Source organism: Pipistrellus hanaki, assembly GCF_964339955.1.
Source record: "Pipistrellus hanaki genome assembly, chromosome: 15".
Classification (NCBI taxonomy): Eukaryota; Metazoa; Chordata; class Mammalia; order Chiroptera; family Vespertilionidae; genus Pipistrellus; species Pipistrellus hanaki.
The window spans coordinates 35,517,050-35,534,960 of NC_140517.1; the positions used below are offsets into that span (position 1 = coordinate 35,517,050).

General features: G+C 36.3%; 1 protein-coding gene across 5 annotated transcripts in view; it reads left to right on the forward strand.

Moving 5' to 3' along the window:
* Positions 1-365: 365 nt before the first annotated feature.
* Positions 366-17,911, forward strand: part of LOC311610024 (uncharacterized protein) — a 76,296-nt gene continuing 58,750 nt past the window's right edge. The window contains exons 1-3 of one of the 5 annotated variants that reach the window (XM_084860845.1): positions 366-536; positions 1,533-1,594; positions 5,788-5,877. In XM_084860845.1, the coding sequence (XP_084716971.1) occupies positions 530-536; positions 1,533-1,594; positions 5,788-5,877 (159 nt within the window). In that variant the 5' untranslated portion in view covers positions 366-529. Of the gene's footprint in view, positions 537-1,532; positions 1,595-5,787; positions 5,878-17,911 lie in introns of those variants that run through there. The other 4 variants (XM_084860849.1, XM_084860846.1, XM_084860847.1 and 1 more) reach the window with 4 other exon arrangements.

The following is a 17,911-nucleotide window of genomic DNA, read 5'->3' on the forward strand; positions in this document are numbered from 1 at the left end:
TTCCTGAGCAGTGACGGTTTCCCACCTGATGAAGGCCAAAATGGCTATTTAGTATTCGCAGAGTGGGTTTACAAGTCCTAAAAGAGGGGCAGCCCCACTGGTCCCCATGGGAAAGCTCAATGACAAAAGTCATCTATGACAATCTTCTATTTGGGCAGGCGATTCACCCTTTCTGGGTCAAGACTACGTTTCCCAGAAGTACTTGCGGCTCTAATCAACTTCAAGTGATAATTGGGCTACCTTTTTCTATTTCTCAAGGAACTTATGACTCCTGGGATTGGCCGGGTCTATGGAGAAAACTTGTCTCCAAGGTGTGGGATCTATCTGGTGTGGGAGAGCATTCCAAGCCTGCATCTGGCTCTCAAAGACTCATAGCGGGGCTGTCGGTTTAGCCCGCGATAGCGGGAAACCCAGAGACCAGGCGCCATCTTGACCAAACGGATCCGGGTCGGGACTACGTTTCCCAGAGGCCCCCGCGGGAACCGGTCCACTTCTACACTGGCCGTGCTGGGCCTCCCAGGAAGGTGGAATGCAAGGTGAGTGGCCTTGGCCTTGGGAGCTTGACCAAGTTTCTCGGGTGCCTTGCTGAAAGAGTCTCGGGCCTGTATGAATTGGTCGGGCTGGGGAGAAGTGTGGGATTCCATCTGTACGATTGTGACCTTACGTGACTGTGCGGCGTTGTGCGTGTGGGTGAGATTGTATGCCTCGTGGTGGATATGTCACTGTGATTGATTATGCGCGGAATTCTGTTTGCAGGTGTCTCTGTGGATATCCTCGTTGTAGGTGTGTGATTGTGACAGTATGCGGCACTGTGCGTGACTGTTTACCCTTGGTTGACTGTTATTGTGTGTGCGTTCGTATAACTTTTTGTTCTGCTTTAGATATATTTTTATTGATTTCAGGGAGGAAGGGAGAGGGAGAGAGAGATAGAAACATCAGTGATGAGAGAAAATCATTGATCGCTGCCTTCTGCACACCCGACACTGGGATTGAGCCCCCAATCCAGGCATGAGCCCTGACCGGGAATCCAACTGTGACTTCTTGGTTCATAAATCGATGCTCAAACACTGAGCCAGGCCGACTGGCTGGGCTATTTCTACAACGTTGGGTGACTGTGTGTGTGTGTGTGTGTGTGTGTGTGTGTGCGCGCCCGCGGAGTGTAGAGAATCTGTGATTATGTGTCTCTGACTGTTATTTGAGGGCTGAGTGTTTGTGATTGAGATTGTATAAATGTGAGCAGCAGTAAGTGTACTGGATGCCTGTTACTGTGAGGATGTGCGAGTGTGATCATGTAACTTGCATTCTTTGTGCAGTTGAAGGGTGCCTGTAATTGTGCCAGGGTGGACAGTGTGTTCATGTGTGAGGTTAGGACAAATTTTGGTGTTGGACAACAGATGTTTCCCCTCCTCACACTCCCAGACTCCTCTGGTCTCTTCCATGAGTGGTTGGTGTGGGTACAAAGCTACCTCTGATCTGATGAGTCTGGATCACAAGGAAAACCTGGCATCTCTGATTTCTTTCTCTTTCCTCAGCTCTTCTTCTCAAGAGGTCCTCAGAAGAAGGAGAAATAGCTGAGGACCAAGCTAAATGCAAGGTGCTATGGGGCTTCCTATATGCTCTCTTTTTCCTGGATTGTACTGTTTAACATAGATTCGTTAAGTATCCTCTTGCTACAACTTTCCAGTCAAGAAAATAATGGGAAGCCCTGGGGTTGAGCACACAGATCCCAATATACATACAGCCTCATTTCCTTCTACATGATGTTCATATATTAATGTAGGAAATAGCTCAATTACTCCTGTGTGCTAAGTTTTCCCTTTTTAAACACAAACACAAAACATGCCGAAGTTATTTTAAAGAATTTGGAAAATGGGAAGTTACAAAGAGGACAGCCAATTAATGTTTTGATTTATTTCCTTCTAATATATTTTCTATGCATGTACAGTATCATTATTTCAACTTTGGAATCTTACAGCACTTACCATTTCATAGTTTATGTTTTCACTAAAATGATCTGTAGCTATTATTTAGTTTCTTTTTCATTCATTAAAAAAAATTTCTGAATACTACACACATACACAAAAGTGCTTAAAATATAAGCATATAGTTGAAGAAGTAACTATAAAGGGACACTGTTTAACAAAAACTTGCATTAGCACTCCAGAAACCCCAGTTAATCCTACCACAGAGAAAAACACTAATCCTTATCCTGACTTTAAGGTGGTAATTTGTTGTTGTTTTATTTACCTTACATTTATACATCCCTAAAATATATAATTTAGTTTTGACATTGAACTTAAATTGTGCTGTGTAATGTTTTGAGTCTTGATTTTCCTACACAATACTATATTTCTTTAGGATCACTCTTGTGAATTGTTTAATAAAATTACATACAGCTTTAAGGAGTAGATGAGACAAGTTTTTGGCTGACTGCTCTGAACATATATTTATAAGTATCTTGGGGCATACATGATGCTTTCCTAGGGTATAAACATATCAATGGAATTGCTGGGCATTACAATAGTTGTGTATCTTTAAATTTCCTAGATATTGCCAAATTATTTTTCAAAATGCTTGTTTGAGTTAAATTCCTACAGCAGTTTATAAACATAGTCATCCTGTATTCTCTCTAATACTTGGTTACTTGGTATTTTAATTTTGATGAGTCTGCAGATATAATGATATATATGTATGTTATTCTTTTAAAACAATATATATATATATACACACACACACACAGCTTTTGGTTTTAAAAGGATAACATACATTCCTCAAAGTATAGAAATTAAAATATATGTCTGATGAATATTATAAAAGGAGTATATTCATTTATATGGTTTTAAAAGGATAACATACATTCCTCAAAGTATAGAAATTAAAATATATGTCTGATGAATATTATAAAAGGAGTATATTCATTTATATGGTTTTAAAAGGATAACATACATTCCTCAAAGTATAGAAATTAAAATATATGTCTGATGAATATTATAAAAGGAGTATATTCATTTAACTAGAGCTCAAATCAGATCAGGAGATAGAATATTACTAGCATTCCAGAATACTGATTCTTGTCCCATCTACTCACTTCCCATCTCTCCCAAAGATAATCATTATTTTGTCTTCTATAGCCATAGATTATTTTTTACCTATCCTTGAATTTTATGTAAATAGAATCACACAATATCTCTTATTTTATGCTTGACTTCTTTTGTTAAATTTCACTTGTAGCATGAATGTACTATGTGATATTATATAGTATGAATATGAGAAATTCATCTATGTTCTTTCACCTAGTTGTAGGTCATTTATTATTATTGTTTAAAATTCCCTTTAGTGAACATACCACATTTTTTTATTCATTACAGTATTGATTGGCATTTGAGTTGTTTTCATATTGGGGCTATTATGATAAAGGCTGCTGTGAACATACTTGTACAAGTCTTTTGGTGCATATATGAATGCATTTTTATTGGGTATGACCCTAGGAGTAAAATTCTATGTCATAGTTTAGGCATATAGCAGCTTTAATGTAATACTAACAGTTTCCCTAAATAGTTGTATCAATTTATACTACGCACTTCATTGTATGTGAATAATCTTTATAACAGGAAGCTTTATTAGAGGTAAAGAATGATAGTTAATAATGTAAAGGTTAGTCCACCAGCAAGATATTACAGTTCTAAATGTGTATGCCCTCATAAAATTACTTCAAATATATTTGACAGAACTAACTAAAAGAAGTAGCAGACAAGTCACAATAGTAGTGTGGGATTTTTAGCACTTTGCTCAATAGTTGATAAAGCAATCAATAAAAACCCAGTTAAGTATATAATATTTGAACAATGTGATTGACAAACGACCTAATTGATATACATAGGACAGTGTTCTTTATAGCTACAGTATATATTACTTTCAGATGCATATGAAGCAGCTATCTAAATTTATTATATTATGAACCATAAAGGGAATTTCAGTATATTTCAGAGGAGTGAAATAATATTATATGTTTTCTGACCATAGTTGAGTTAGGTAGAAGTTAATTAAAAAAACACAAATAGAAATTAATAACAAAAACATTCCAATATTTGGGATTTAAGCAATGTTTTATACATAACTGATGAATCAGAGAAGAAGTTGCAATAGAAATTAAAAGTATTTTTAAGTGTATGATAATGAAAATATAAAAATGTGTTGTGTTGCTGAAGCTGAAGAAAATATATAGCCATAAATGTATATGCTAGTAAAGAAGAATGCAAAATAAACCAATGATCTATGTATTCATCTCAAGAAGTTAAGAAAAAAGTATACTGAAACTGAAAGAAAGCATAAAATAGAAAATAATAAGAATAAGAGCTCAAATATAAATTTATATATATTAGAACATAAAGTGAATGTACAATTGCTTTGACTGGTGTGGCTCAGTTGGTTAGAACATTGTCTTATACACTTAATGGTTTGGGTTTGATTCCTGATCTGGGCACATACCAGGTTGCAGGTTCTGTCCCTGGCAACCAATCAAGGTTTCTCTCTCTCCATAAATAAATAAATAAACAAATAACCAATCAAGGTTTCTCTCTCCCAATAAATAAATAAATGAATGAATGAATGAATGAATGAATAATAGATAGATAGATAGATAGATAGATAGAAAAAATAAGTAAATAAAGAAATAATGAATCTACAATAGAGAACATTAACAAAGCCAAAGGTTTATTTTGGGGATTAATACATTGATAAAATTCTAGCAAAATTTACAAAAGGAAAAAAAAGGAGGTAGGACACAAATAGCAAATCTGATTTGGGAGTGGGGGGGGAAGACTAATTTTAAGGTTGAGTTCTTAATTCTTGTGTGGCACCTGAGATTTGGTTGCACAGTAAAAGATCATTAAAACCTGAACCAGTGACCATTACACTCAGTCCCTTTTTCTACTTCATTGGACATGTAAATTTATTTTTTACTACAGATTTTTAGTTTTGTAATTAATTTTCTTTATTGGGCATTATTTGTGCTTTAAGTTTTACATGGCCTGTAGTGTCATTACAATTTACCATGCTATCATGATGGATTTAATATGTTAATAAAATGTTTATTTCCTAGGTGGTGATGGGTTAAGCATGAAATGAGTTCTTTGGGACATTCAACTTATTTATTATTTTATCCTGCCCCATCTCTATTGGATTTGTGTCTGCTGGTATTGACTAATGTGGAATACCTTTTCTATCTTGGGTTATTATGTGAGGTTGAGCTGTGATAGTCCTTCCCTGATTTGATATAGTGGTCCCTTTTTCCTGAGACTGGCTTTTTCAAAGTTCCCTGAGTTTATACTATTTAGACTGTACAGTTGAAAACAAGCACATTAATTAGGTCATATACAAATAATAGAATGAAAAAATATAAATAATAGGACAAGAAAAAATAAATATGTACTCAGTGACTAATTATAGCAAGAAAAAACTATTTTTATTCACCCTCTCTTTTATATGCTTCATACTATTTTTCATGCTTCATTTATTATGGGCTTAAATCATTTTCTAATGTTTTAACTTACTGATGGTTGTCAGATTTTATTATAGTAAAAGGAGTAGTGGCAGGAGAAGTATAGTATGTCATTGCATAAATTTTTATTACATAGCCAAAGACAGCCCTGTTAAGGAGAGTCTTTTAAAAAACAACAAACAAACATATTTCTCTTGATTTCTGAGAGAAAGGGAGGGGGAGAGAGATAGAAACCTCAGTGATGAAAGAGAATCATTGATCAGCTACCTCCTGCATGCTCCCTACAGGGAATGGAGCCCACAACCCTTGACCAGAATCAAATCCAGGACTCTTCAATCCACAGGCCAACATTCTATCCAGGAGCCAAATTGGCCAGGGTAAGGAGAATCTTAAAAGGAATCTTTTCAGCACAGCACCTGTGATACTTTTGGAAACAACCTGTTGGCAACAGCAAAAGGTTCCAGATCTAACAAAAAATTTTTTTTCTGATATAAGACATGGAGTCAGCTGTTATCTAGGAACTCCTTTTTTTCATTTACTGTGTCTTCACTTCTCTTTTTTCCTTCTTGGAATTGAATAAAAGACCAAAAATGGGACACTTATGTTATACCTGACAGTTTATGTTGGGTAAAAATGGTACTGTTATTGGTCTATTTTAAGTGGTGCTAGAGCTCAAAAGATTTCTTTTTAAGGTTTTGTGTTCACATGAACTTCTCTCTAGTTTTCTTATGGTAAGTGATTTTTTCCAGCTTTCAAAATTTTGTCTTACTTTGGTAAGATTATTGAGGAATTAATTGAGGAAATAATTAAATCTGAGGCATTTCCATAATAAATATGTATTTACTAAAAAATAATAAGACTTGAGCTGAAGAAAAAAATAATAAGACTTAAAATAAATGTCACATTCAGGTAGGCACCTTCTTGCTCAGAAGGCTATTAAATATTAGCTTCATTATAAAATAATTGAACACTCCACTGACTATAACTTTCCTTTTGACTCTATTAACCTAAAAGCTATCAGGCACAATGGCAGAAGAGTTAGAATGCAGATTGTGTGTGAAAAACAAACATATACTGTTTTGAGCAGGCTTACTCTGAATTAAATTTGTATGATGTAGATAAAAAGTTAACTGAAAACCTGGAGTTTACTCAAGAAAAAAATCAGGATGAGCAGTTTTCTTGGACCTGATCTTTTTATGTCTTAATATTTATTTATTTATTTATTTATTTATTACATTTTTTTATTAAATTATTATCTGTGTACATATTTTAACATTGCCACCCCCATACATACCTTCTCTCTCCAGAGTTTTATGTCCATTGGTTGTACTTATATGAATGTATACAAGTCCTTTGGTTGATCTCTTATCTCCCCCAGATCTCCCTACCCTCCCCGCTGTAATTTGACATTCTGCTTGTTGCTTTACTGTCTCTGTATCTATCTTTTGGTACATCAGTTTATAATGTTCTTTATTATCCATAAATGAGTGAGGTCATGTGGTGTTTCATTTCATTGACTGGCTTATTTCACTCAGCATGATGTTTTCCAATTCCATCCAGGTTGCTGCAAATGATGAGAATTCCTTCTTTTTTATGGCAGCATAGCATTCCATTGTGTAGATTTACCATAGTTTTTTGATCCAAGCATCTGCTGACAAACATCTAGGCTGTTTTCAAATTCTAGCTATTGTATATTGTGCTGCTATGAACATAGGGGTGCATATATCCTTTCTGATCGGTGTTCCTAGTTTCTTGGGATATATTCCTAGGAGTGGGATTACTGGGTCAAATGAGAGTTCCATTTTCTGTTTTTTGAGAAAACTCCACACTGTTCTCCACAGTGGTTGCACCAGTCTGCATTCCCACCAGCAGTGCACGAGGGTTCCTTTTTCTCCGCAACCTCGCCAACACTTGTCGTTTGTTGACTTGTTAATGTTGGCCATTCTGACAGGTGTGAGATGGTACCAATTGTTGTTTTGATTTTCATCTCTCGGATAATTAGTGAATTTGAGCATGTTTTCATGTGCCTTTTGGCCTTCCTTCTGTCTTCTTTTGAAAATATTCTATTTAGGTCCATTGCCCATTTCTTAATTGGATCATTCATCTTCCTTTTATTTATTATAGTTGTATAAGCTGTCTGTAGATGTTGGAGATTAGACCTTTATCAGTGGTAACATTTGCAAATATATTCTCCCACACGGTGGGCTTTCTTGTTGTTTTGTTGATGGTTTCTTTTCCTGTAAAAAAAAAGCTTTTTATTTTGATGTAGTTCCATTTGTTTATTTTCTCTTTAGCTTCCATTGGCCTAGGGGCAGTATCAGCAAAGAAGTTCTTTTGGCATATGTCTAAGATTTTGCTGCCTGTGGATGCTTCTAGTATTTGTATGGTTTCCCTTCTTATGTTTAAGTCCTGTATCCATTTTGAGTTTATTTTTGTGTATGGTGTAAGTTGTGGTCTAGTTTCATTCTTTTGCATGTATCTGTCCAATTTTTCCAACACCATGTGTTGAAGAGACTGTCTTGACTCCATTGTATGCTCGTGCCTCCTTTGTCAAATATTAATTGAGCATAGTGATTTGGGTTGATATCTGGGTTCTCGATTTTATTCCATTGATCTATATCTCTGTTCTTGTGCCAAGACCAGACTGTTTTGAGGACAGTGGCTTTGTAATACAGCTTGAAATCTGGTATTGAGATCCCTCCTACTTTACTCTGATTTCTCAGGATTGCTGTGGCTATTCAGGGTCTTTTATTGTTCCAAATGAACTTTTGGAGAATTCTTTCTAGGTCAGTGAAATATGCCGTTGGTATTTTAATGGGGAGTGCATTGAACTTATAGATTGCTTTAGAAAGTATGGACATTTTGATGATATTGAATCTACCAATCCATGAACGTGGTATGTTATTCCATCTGTTTACATCTTCCTCTATCTCTTTTTTCAATGTCGTGTAATTTTCCGCATATAAGTCCTTTACTTCCTTAGTTAAATTTATTCCTAGGTATCTTAATTTTTTTGGTGCAATGGTAAATGGAATTGCTTTTTTAGTCTCTGTTTCTATAAGTTCACTGTTAGTGTATAGAAATGCCAAAGATTTCTTGGTGTTAATTTTGTATCCTGCTACATTGCCAAATTCATTTATTAAGTCAATTAGTTTTTTAATGGAGTCTTTTTTTTTATGTACAATATCATGTCATCTGCAAATAAGAATAACTTTACTCCTTCTTTTCCAATTTGGATGTCTTTTATTTCCTCTTCTTGTCTAATTGCAATGACTAGTACTTCCAGTACTATGTCAAAGAGGAGTGGCGATAGTGGACATCCCTGTCTTGTTCCTGTTCTTAGAGGGAATTGTTTTAGTTTTTGCCCATTGAGTATGATGTTGGCTGTGGGTTTATCATATATAGCTTTTATTATGTTGATGTATGATCTTTATACTCCCTCCTTGTTGAGATTTTTATCAGGAAAGGGTGTTGGATTTTATCAAATGCTTTTTATGCATCAATTGATATTACTATATGATTTTTATCTTTCAATTCGTTTATGTGATGTATCATGTTTATTGATTTGCAGGTATTGTACCATCCTTGCATTCCCGGAATAAATCCTACTTGGTCATGGTGTATGATCTTTGTGATGTTCTGCTGGAGCCGATTTGCTAGAATTTTGTTGAAGATTTTGGCATCTATGTTCATGAGGGATATTGGCTTGTAATTCTCTTTCATTGAGTTGTCTTTATCTGGTTTTGGTATTAGGGTGATGCTGGCTTCATAGAAGGAGTTTGGAAGTGTTCCTTCCTCTTGAATTTTTTGGAATAGTCTGAGGAGGATAGGTTTTAGTTCTTCCTTGAATATTTGGTAAAACTCTCCTATGAAGCCATCTGGCCCTGGGTTTTTGTTTGCTGGAAGCTTTTTGATGACTGTTTCAATTTCATCCCAAGTCACTGGTCTATTGAGATTTTTAGATTCTTCCTGATTGAGTTTTGGAAGGTTGTATTTTTATAGGAATATGTCCATTTCTTCCAGATTGTTCATTTTGTTGGAATAGAGATGTTCGTAGTATTTTGTAACAATCCTTTGTATTTCAGCAGGGTCTGTTGTTATTTCACCTCTTTCGTTTATGATTTTGATTATTTGAGTCCTCTCTCTTTGTTTCTTTGGTTAGCCTGGTTAGAGGTTCATCAACCTTGTTCATTCTTTCAAAGAACTAGCTCTTGGTTTTGTTGATCTTATGTATTGTTTCTTTGTTCTCTATGTCGTTTATTTCTGCTCTGATTTTTGTTATTTCCTTCCTTCTGCTTACACTGGGCTTTTCTTGTTGCTCTTTTTCTAACACTTTGAGTTGTAGAGTTAGATAATTTGTTATCATTTTTTCTTGTTTTTGTTTTTGTTTTTGTTTTTGTTGTTTTTTTTTGCAATAGGCTTGTAGGGATAGGAACTTCCCTCTTAAAACTGCTTTTGCTGTGTCCCATAGATTTTGGATTGTTGTGTTTTCATTGTCATTTGTTTTTAATTTCTTCCTTAATTTCTCTGGTAACCCAGTTCTTGTTTAATAGCATGCTGTTTAGTCTCCATGTGTTTGATTTCTTTGGATTATTTTTATTGTAGTTAATTTCCAGTTTTATGCCAGTATGATCTGAGAAGTTGCTTGATATGATTTCTATCTTCCTGAACTTGAGGAGACTTTTCCTATGTCTCAAAATGTGGTCTATCATTGAGAATGTCCCATGTGCACTTGAGAAGAATGTATATTCTGTGGCTTTGGGGTGGAATGTTCTGAAGCTGTCGATTAATTCCATCTGGTCTAGTGAGTCATATAGGATTGATATTTCTTTGCTGATTTTTTGTTTAGATGATTTGTCAAAGGGTGACAGTGGGGTATTAAAATCTCCTACTATGATTGTATTGCTATTAATCTCTCTTAATGTCCTCCAGCAGTTTTTTTTTTTTTTTTTTTAATGTATTTGGGTGCTCCCGTATTGGGTGCATATATATTTACCAGGGTTATTTCTTCTTGTTGGATTGCTCCCTTTAGTATTATGAAGTGGCCTTCATTGTCTCTTGTTATGTCCTTCACTCTGAGATCTAATTTGTCAGATATAAGTATTGCTATCCCAGCTTTTGTTTTGTTTTTTCATTTCCATTTGCCTGGAAAACCTTTTTCCATTCCTTCACTCTCAGTCTGTTTGCATCTTTTTTTTTGAAGTGGGTTTCTTGTAGACAACAGATGTATGGGTCTTGTTTTCTTATCCAATCTGTTACCCTATGTCTTTTGACTTGAGCATTTAATCCATTTACATTTATAGATATTATTGATAGGTACTCATTTGATGCCATTTTTATTCTATACCCGTGTACCTTCTTCACTTCCTATTTATTTTTACAGTAGACCCTTTAGCATTTATTGCATTGCTGGTTTGGTGGAGATAAATTCCTTTAATTTTTTTTTTTTTCTGTGAAGCTCCTGATTACACCCTCAATTTTGATTGATAGCCTTGCTGGATACAGTATTCTTGGATTCAGACCCTTCCTTTGCATGACTTTGTATATTTCATCCCATTCCCTTCTGGCCTGATGAGTTTCTGCTGAGAAATCAGTTGCTAGTCTGATGGGGGTTCCTTTATATGTAACTTTCTGTCTCTCTCTGGCTGCTTTCAAGATCCTTACTTTGTCATTGGTGTTTGCCAAATTAATTATAATGTGCCTTGGCGTAGGTCTTTTGGGATTCATTTTGCTGGGGACTCTGCAAGGTTCTTGGATTTGTGTGGGTTTTTTCTTCTCTATCTCAGGAAAGTTTTCTCTCATTATTTCTTGAAATACGTTTTCCATGTTTTTCTCAGATTCCTTTCCTTCAGGAACCCCTATTATTCTAATATTGTTTTGTTTTGTATTGTCCCAAAGTTCCCTTAGACTCTCCTCCTGCTTTTTAAATTTTTTTTTCCCCAGAAGTTGCTCTAATTGGGTATTTTTTTTTCCATCTTGTCTTCTAGCTCACTGTTGTGGTTCTGTGCTTCTTCTAGTGTAGTCTTGATGTTTTCTATTGAGTTCTTCATAGTAGCGATGTCATTTTTCATTTCTTATTGGTTCATCTTCATTTCCTCTTGGTTCTTCTTCAATTCCTCTTGGTTCTTCTTTAATTCCTCTTGGTTCTTCTTCATTTCTTCTTATTTCTTATTCATATCATCAAATTTCTCTTCCATTCTTTTTAGCCATCCTATGATCGTTACTCTGAATTCTTGCTCTGGTAGGTTGCTTGCTTCTAACTCGTTTACTTCCTTTTCCTTCATGTGTGGGCTTTTTCTTTGTCTCCCCATGGTCTCTCTTTTTAAGATGTCTGGTTATGTGGTATTCCTTCTCCTGCATTGATTTAAAGGCACAAAATACAACACTACCAGGTACAACACAAAAGGCACTTAACAGGAATGTATTTGTGATATTAATAACCTCTAATAAAGGTGACCACTGGATAGGAGAGAAGGAAGAAAGGTTAAAAAAAAAAAAAGAAGGATAAATAAAGAGATAGAAAAAGAAAAAATAAGTATTATCAAAATGAAGTTGGAAAATAGGGAAAAAAAGAAAGAGAGAGAGAGAGAGAGAGAGAGAGAGAGAGAGAGAGAGAGAGAGAGAAGAAATAGACTAAGAGAGAAAGGGGAAACAAACTATTTATATATGTGGAGAAAATTCCCATATAACAACCACTAATTCCAGCAAATGCCAGCAACAATACTTGGAGATTAATACAAACTACAATATCCATATTATTAAGTAAGGCTATGATATACAGAAGTAAAAAACCATAAAAAACAAAGGATTTAAAAAAATACAAAACAACAATAACAACACAAGAATAAGTATAACAATTTCACTAAAAAGCGTAAAAATTCACTATAATAAACATTCATGCAAACAACGACAAAAGGATAGAGAGGAGAACAGTTTGTTTTTGTTTTTTTTTAAACTAGTTAATATAGTGAAGAGAGTGGTATTTATACACTTGGAGCAGGGGGATGGAAATTAGGTCTATAAGTATGGTGAGAATTTTAGCAGTGGGTATACAGAAAGAATAGGGGAAAACCTAAAGCCAGAAAGGGATAAGATAAACAAGAGATGAAAAGGGTAAAGGTTAGTAAGAGAGTGATGGTGTAAAGGTTGAGTTGAGATAGGGTTGAACGATGCTATAGTAGAGATTAAAATAGAATGAAGACTAATCTCAATGTAAAATAAAGAGAAAATAAAATGGTAGAGGAGAAAAAAAAGAAGAAAAAGGAAACAAAAGATGCAAAATAGCAGTAGTAATAATGATGATTGAAATTGAAAAGGTAAAATCAAGTAAGGAGAAAAGAAAAAAATTTGTTTCTTAAGTAAAAGATGTAAAAAATGAAAATAAAATAAAAGATATAAAAAATGAAAATAAAATAAAGAATAGTAAAATTAGCATAAAAATGTCCAGTAGTGGTCATTCACTTCGTCTGTTATTCTATTTGGCACGCCTGATTCTCGGTTCAGACATTATCGCAGTTCCCAGCGTTCCTCTGCAGCTCAGTTTTGTAAGGTAGTCCTTAATTTTAAGTAGCCTATATCTTAGTTATTTGTGTCCATTTATTTTTGATTAAGTAAAAGAAAAAAGAAAAAAAAAGGAAAGGAAAAAAAAAGGAAAGTCAGTTTGTAATTCAGCCTCTAGGTGGCAGTGTTTTTGGTTTGACTTCCCAGTCTTTCTTTCTCTATGGCTCTATGTTTTGTCCCGGTAGGCTGCCAGGGTGCCGGCTGGCTCCCAGACTGTCTCTTCTCACTCCGATCCCGTGTTTCCAGGAAGGCAATTTCCCCCTGCAGTCTCCCAGGATATGCCTAACTGGGCAGTCCTTCCCTAGTACTCAGAAGCAAGGAGGTGAAGGGGATCAGGCACAGGGTGGGTCTGCGCCAAGGTGTCAAGATGTTCCACCCTTGGCGGGACAGTCCCGATTCTTAACAATTTGTCTCATGTCCCTTGGCATTTTAAAAAAGTCCCGATTTTTGTGAAGATTACGCCAAACCCAGCACTGGGTCTTGCAGGGAATGATTCTCTCTGCAGCCGCAGCCTTTTTTTGGTGCAGCTCGGCGCGGGGGCCGCTCAGGCACGCAGTGACTACAGTAGCTGCAGGCGCAGCTGTGACCCAAATCCCTCATATTATCCCCCCAAACTCTGACCTTTCCGTGGGTGATTGAAGAACTCCCTTGAATCCACGTGTTTGCGCCGATTGGAGCGTCACAGCTGCTCGATGGTCTCTTCTGCTGTGGGTTTTCCAGGCCTCAGAGAAGATCTTCCTTTCCTGGTAAGATGGTGCAGCCTTCCCTCTGAGCCCGTAGCTTCGGGAGATGTCTCTGCCGCCCAGTGCGGAGCCTTTCTTATCTTCCTTTAGAGTTCTGCTACCCCTTAGCTGCCAATCAATATTCCCTGAGCGACTCAGAAGCTGCTTCTATCTGTTCTGGATACCAGGGTCAGAACAAGTCCATCTGTTCAGCCACCATCTTGTCTCCTCCTCTGTCTTAATTTTAAAAAAATATATATTTTATTGATTTTTTTTACACAGAGGGAGGAAGAGGGATAGAGAGTTAGAAAAAAATAGATGAGAGAGAAACATTGATCAGCTGCCTAATGCACATCCCCTACTGGGGATGTGCCCTTGACTGGAATCGAACCTAGGAGCCTTCAGTCCGCAGGCCGACACTATCCACAAGCCAAACCTGTTAGAAGTTCTGGCTTAATTTATTCCCCAATCAATTCTTCTGGACAAAAACCATGCAAAGATGTATTGGTTCCCTTTTCCATTAGCCAAGATGTATTGGTTCCCCTTTCTCATTTTAGCCGCTCAAACTGTTTATACCACCCTCACTTATTTTGTAATGCTAGAAAATAGAGTTATTGCCTACTTCAGCATGAATGGGAATGCCTTTGAGAAAGTAATGGACTATAATGGAATTTATAATAGAAAAGCATTATAAAGATTGGGTTCTTATAAACTAGCATCACTCAATGTTATTAGTTACAAGGAAAGTGTAAATCAAAACCACAGTGAGATATCTACTAGATACCTACAGACTTCCTAGGATGGCTATGGTAAAAAGGATGGATCATAAGAAGTGTTGGATAGGATTGGAGAAATTGCCGGTAGGATGTAAAGTAGTGCAACTATTTCAGAAACCAGTTTGGTAGTTCTTAAAAAAGTAAGCAGAGTTACCATATGACCCAGCAGATTCTCTCCTAGTTATATACTCAAGAGAACTGAAAACATATTCAAACAAAAATTTGTACATGAATGTTCATGGTAGCATTCACAACAATGGAAGTAATCCAAATGCCCATCCATCAATAGTTAAACAAAATGTGATATATTTATACAATGGGGTATTATTTGCCAATAAAAAGAAATGATGTTCTGATACATGCTATACCATGGACATAACCAAGAAAACATGTTAAGTGAAAGAATCTAGTTACAAAAGGCCATACATTGTATGATTCCATTTATATGAAATTTCTAGAATAGGTAGAAAGTAAATTAGTGGTTGCTTAGGTCTGGGGAAGGAAGGAAAATAGGAATTGACTGTAAATGTGTTCTCTTTCAAGGGAGATGAAAATGTTCTAACTAAAAATGTCATTTTCATTTCCCTTGAAAGAAAACCCATTTACAGACAATTTCCATAAAATTAGAACATTTTTGGTGATATATACTAAGAAATGTTGAATTATATACATTAAATGAATGTCTTATATGATATGTGAAGTTTCTCTCCATAAAGCTGTTAATAAATAAAGCTTACCTAAAATTAGTGTGTTAGAATCTAGTAGATAAAATAGTATTGTCCATGACTTTATAATTGTGGCAGCTAGTTAATGGGTACCTGGAGGCTTTTTATACTGGTTAAAATTTACTTTGGTGTATGTTTGAAATTTTTTATATTAAAAAGTAAAATAAAAAACTAGCCTAATGCCTAGTGGTAAAATACTAGGAGCCTTAATAGTAAAATCAGGAAGCAGACACTATCCATAGGATTATTTAACATTTTTCTATACCTATTAGAAAAAGAGTACTCCTTAGAAAACAACTAGAGAACCGTTTCTTTAAAATATATATATATTTTATTGATTTTTTACAGAGAGGAAGGGAGAGGGATAGAGAGTTAGAAACATTGATCAGCTTCCTCCTGCCCACAACCAAGTACATGCCCTTGACTGGAATCGAACCTGGGACCTTTCAGACCGCAGCCCGATGCTCTATCCACTGAACCAAACCAGTTAGGACGAGAACCATTGCTTTATTCTTTCCTATAATTTCTATCAATCTTCTCTGTGTCCTAGTTGATTTTCTGTCCATGGATGTCAGTGTTGGGTAATAACAAGCTTTCACTTTATGGTACTAATAAATACCATAAACTTTAAAAAAAAAAAAAAAAAAGTGTAAACTCTTGGTTTTTCTAGACATTTGTCATAAGAAAGCCTTGATGGTTGCTTCTTTCCTTTTCCTGAAATTCTTCCCTATCCTACTAGGCACTCTCAACTCCCTTAGGTTGGGAGTGTTGGGCTGGGGCGGGGGGGGGGGGGGGTGTCGGGGAGGGAGGGAAAGAAGGAATAAGAGACAAGAAAAGGTTTAAGAGCCATTCTCTAGAGGTCAAGGAAGTTCTCTTTGATAGGTTTGAAATAAATCCTAACCCAAGGCAGCTCTTACTGTGAGACTCATGTCCAGTCCCAGGAGAGAATTGGGCCTGTCTTTGTGCCTTCTAAACTCTGAGAACACAGGGAGAATTTTCCTAAGAACTCCTATTGCATTCCACTTGGAATTGTAGTTGCACTGCAGTCCCCTCTTCTCCTTATGAGGTAGGAATACAGAGCACACCAGTTCTTTCCAAAAACAGGCCTTTCTCTCAAATACCTCTGGAATAGACATTGAATTGAAGCAAGGGCACAAATTAGGTTTCCAGACAGTTCCTTCTGCACTATACATTAGATGGCCAAAATTTTCACTGGAATGCAGTTTCATGGCCCCTATTGTCTTGCTCTCCTTTTCCAGGACTTCTCCTAAACTGAGAATCATAGGGCATATTTTTTAATTTTAAGTTTTCAATTACAGTTGACATACAATATTATACTAATTTCAGGTATACATCATACTGATTATACATTTAGATAACTTGAGAAGAGATTACCCTAATAATTCTAGTACCCATCTAACAACACATAGTTATTAAAATATTGGCAATATTTCCTATTTTTTGTATGGCTACCCATTTGCACTTCTTAATCCTTTCATGTTTTTTCACCAAACTCCCCAATCCTGCTCCCATCTGATGACCACCAAGTCTCTGTGTCAATGAATTTGTTTCTGTTTTTCTTGTTCATTTATTTTATTTTTTAGATTTCACATATAAATGAAATGATATGGTATTTATCTTTTTCTGTCTGACTTATTTCACTTAGCATAATGCCTTCTAGGTCCATCATGTTGTCACAAATGGCAAAATTTCATTCTTTTCTATAGCTGAATAATATTTCATTATATATACAGTAGGTATCACATCTTCTTTATCCTGTCAACTATCAAAGGATAGTTTGCTTCTGTATCTTGGCTAGCCTACCTAATAAAGAGAGAATATGCTAATTGACCATCACACCCTCACAAAGATGGTGGCACCTACAGCCAATAAGGAGGGAATATGCTAATTGATTCATGCCCTCAAAGATGGCAGCACCCACAGCCACAAGATGGTGGCGCCCAGTCCTCTCATCCCTGCCAGGGCACCTACCTCTGGAATCACCCATTCTTCTCAGCCCCCCAGCCATCCAGAGCCAGCCCAAGGTGCATGCAGGCAAGCCTTGGATGGCGGCTGCCCAGCCACCCATGGTCACCCAAGGCTCAGGTAACCAGGGCCAGCCGAGGCTTGTGCTGCCAGCAGTGGCAGCAGCCGAGGTGTGATTGGGTCATTGCCTTCCACTGATTGCCAGGTTACCTCCTGCCTCTGAGGGCTCCCAGACTGTGAAAGGGGGCAGGCCAGGTTGAGGAATCCCCCTTTCTCCAGTGCATGAATTTCATGCACTGGGCCTCTAGTTGTAAGTAATACTGCAATGAACATAGGGATTCATTTATCTTTTCAAATTAGTGTTTTGGATTTCTTCAGATAAATACCCAGAAGTGAAATAGCTTGGTTATATTCTATTTAATTTTTTAAAGAATCTTTTTGCTGTTCTAGGTATTTTGTTTTTCTATATAATTTATTTTTTAAATATGTTTTTATTGAGTTAGAGAGGGAGAGGGAGAGAAAGAGAGAAACATCAATGATGAGAGAGAATCATTGATCAGCTTCCTCCTGCATGCCCCTGCTGGGGACTGAGCCTGCAGCCCTGGGCATGTACCCTTGATTAGAAATGAATCCAGGACCTTC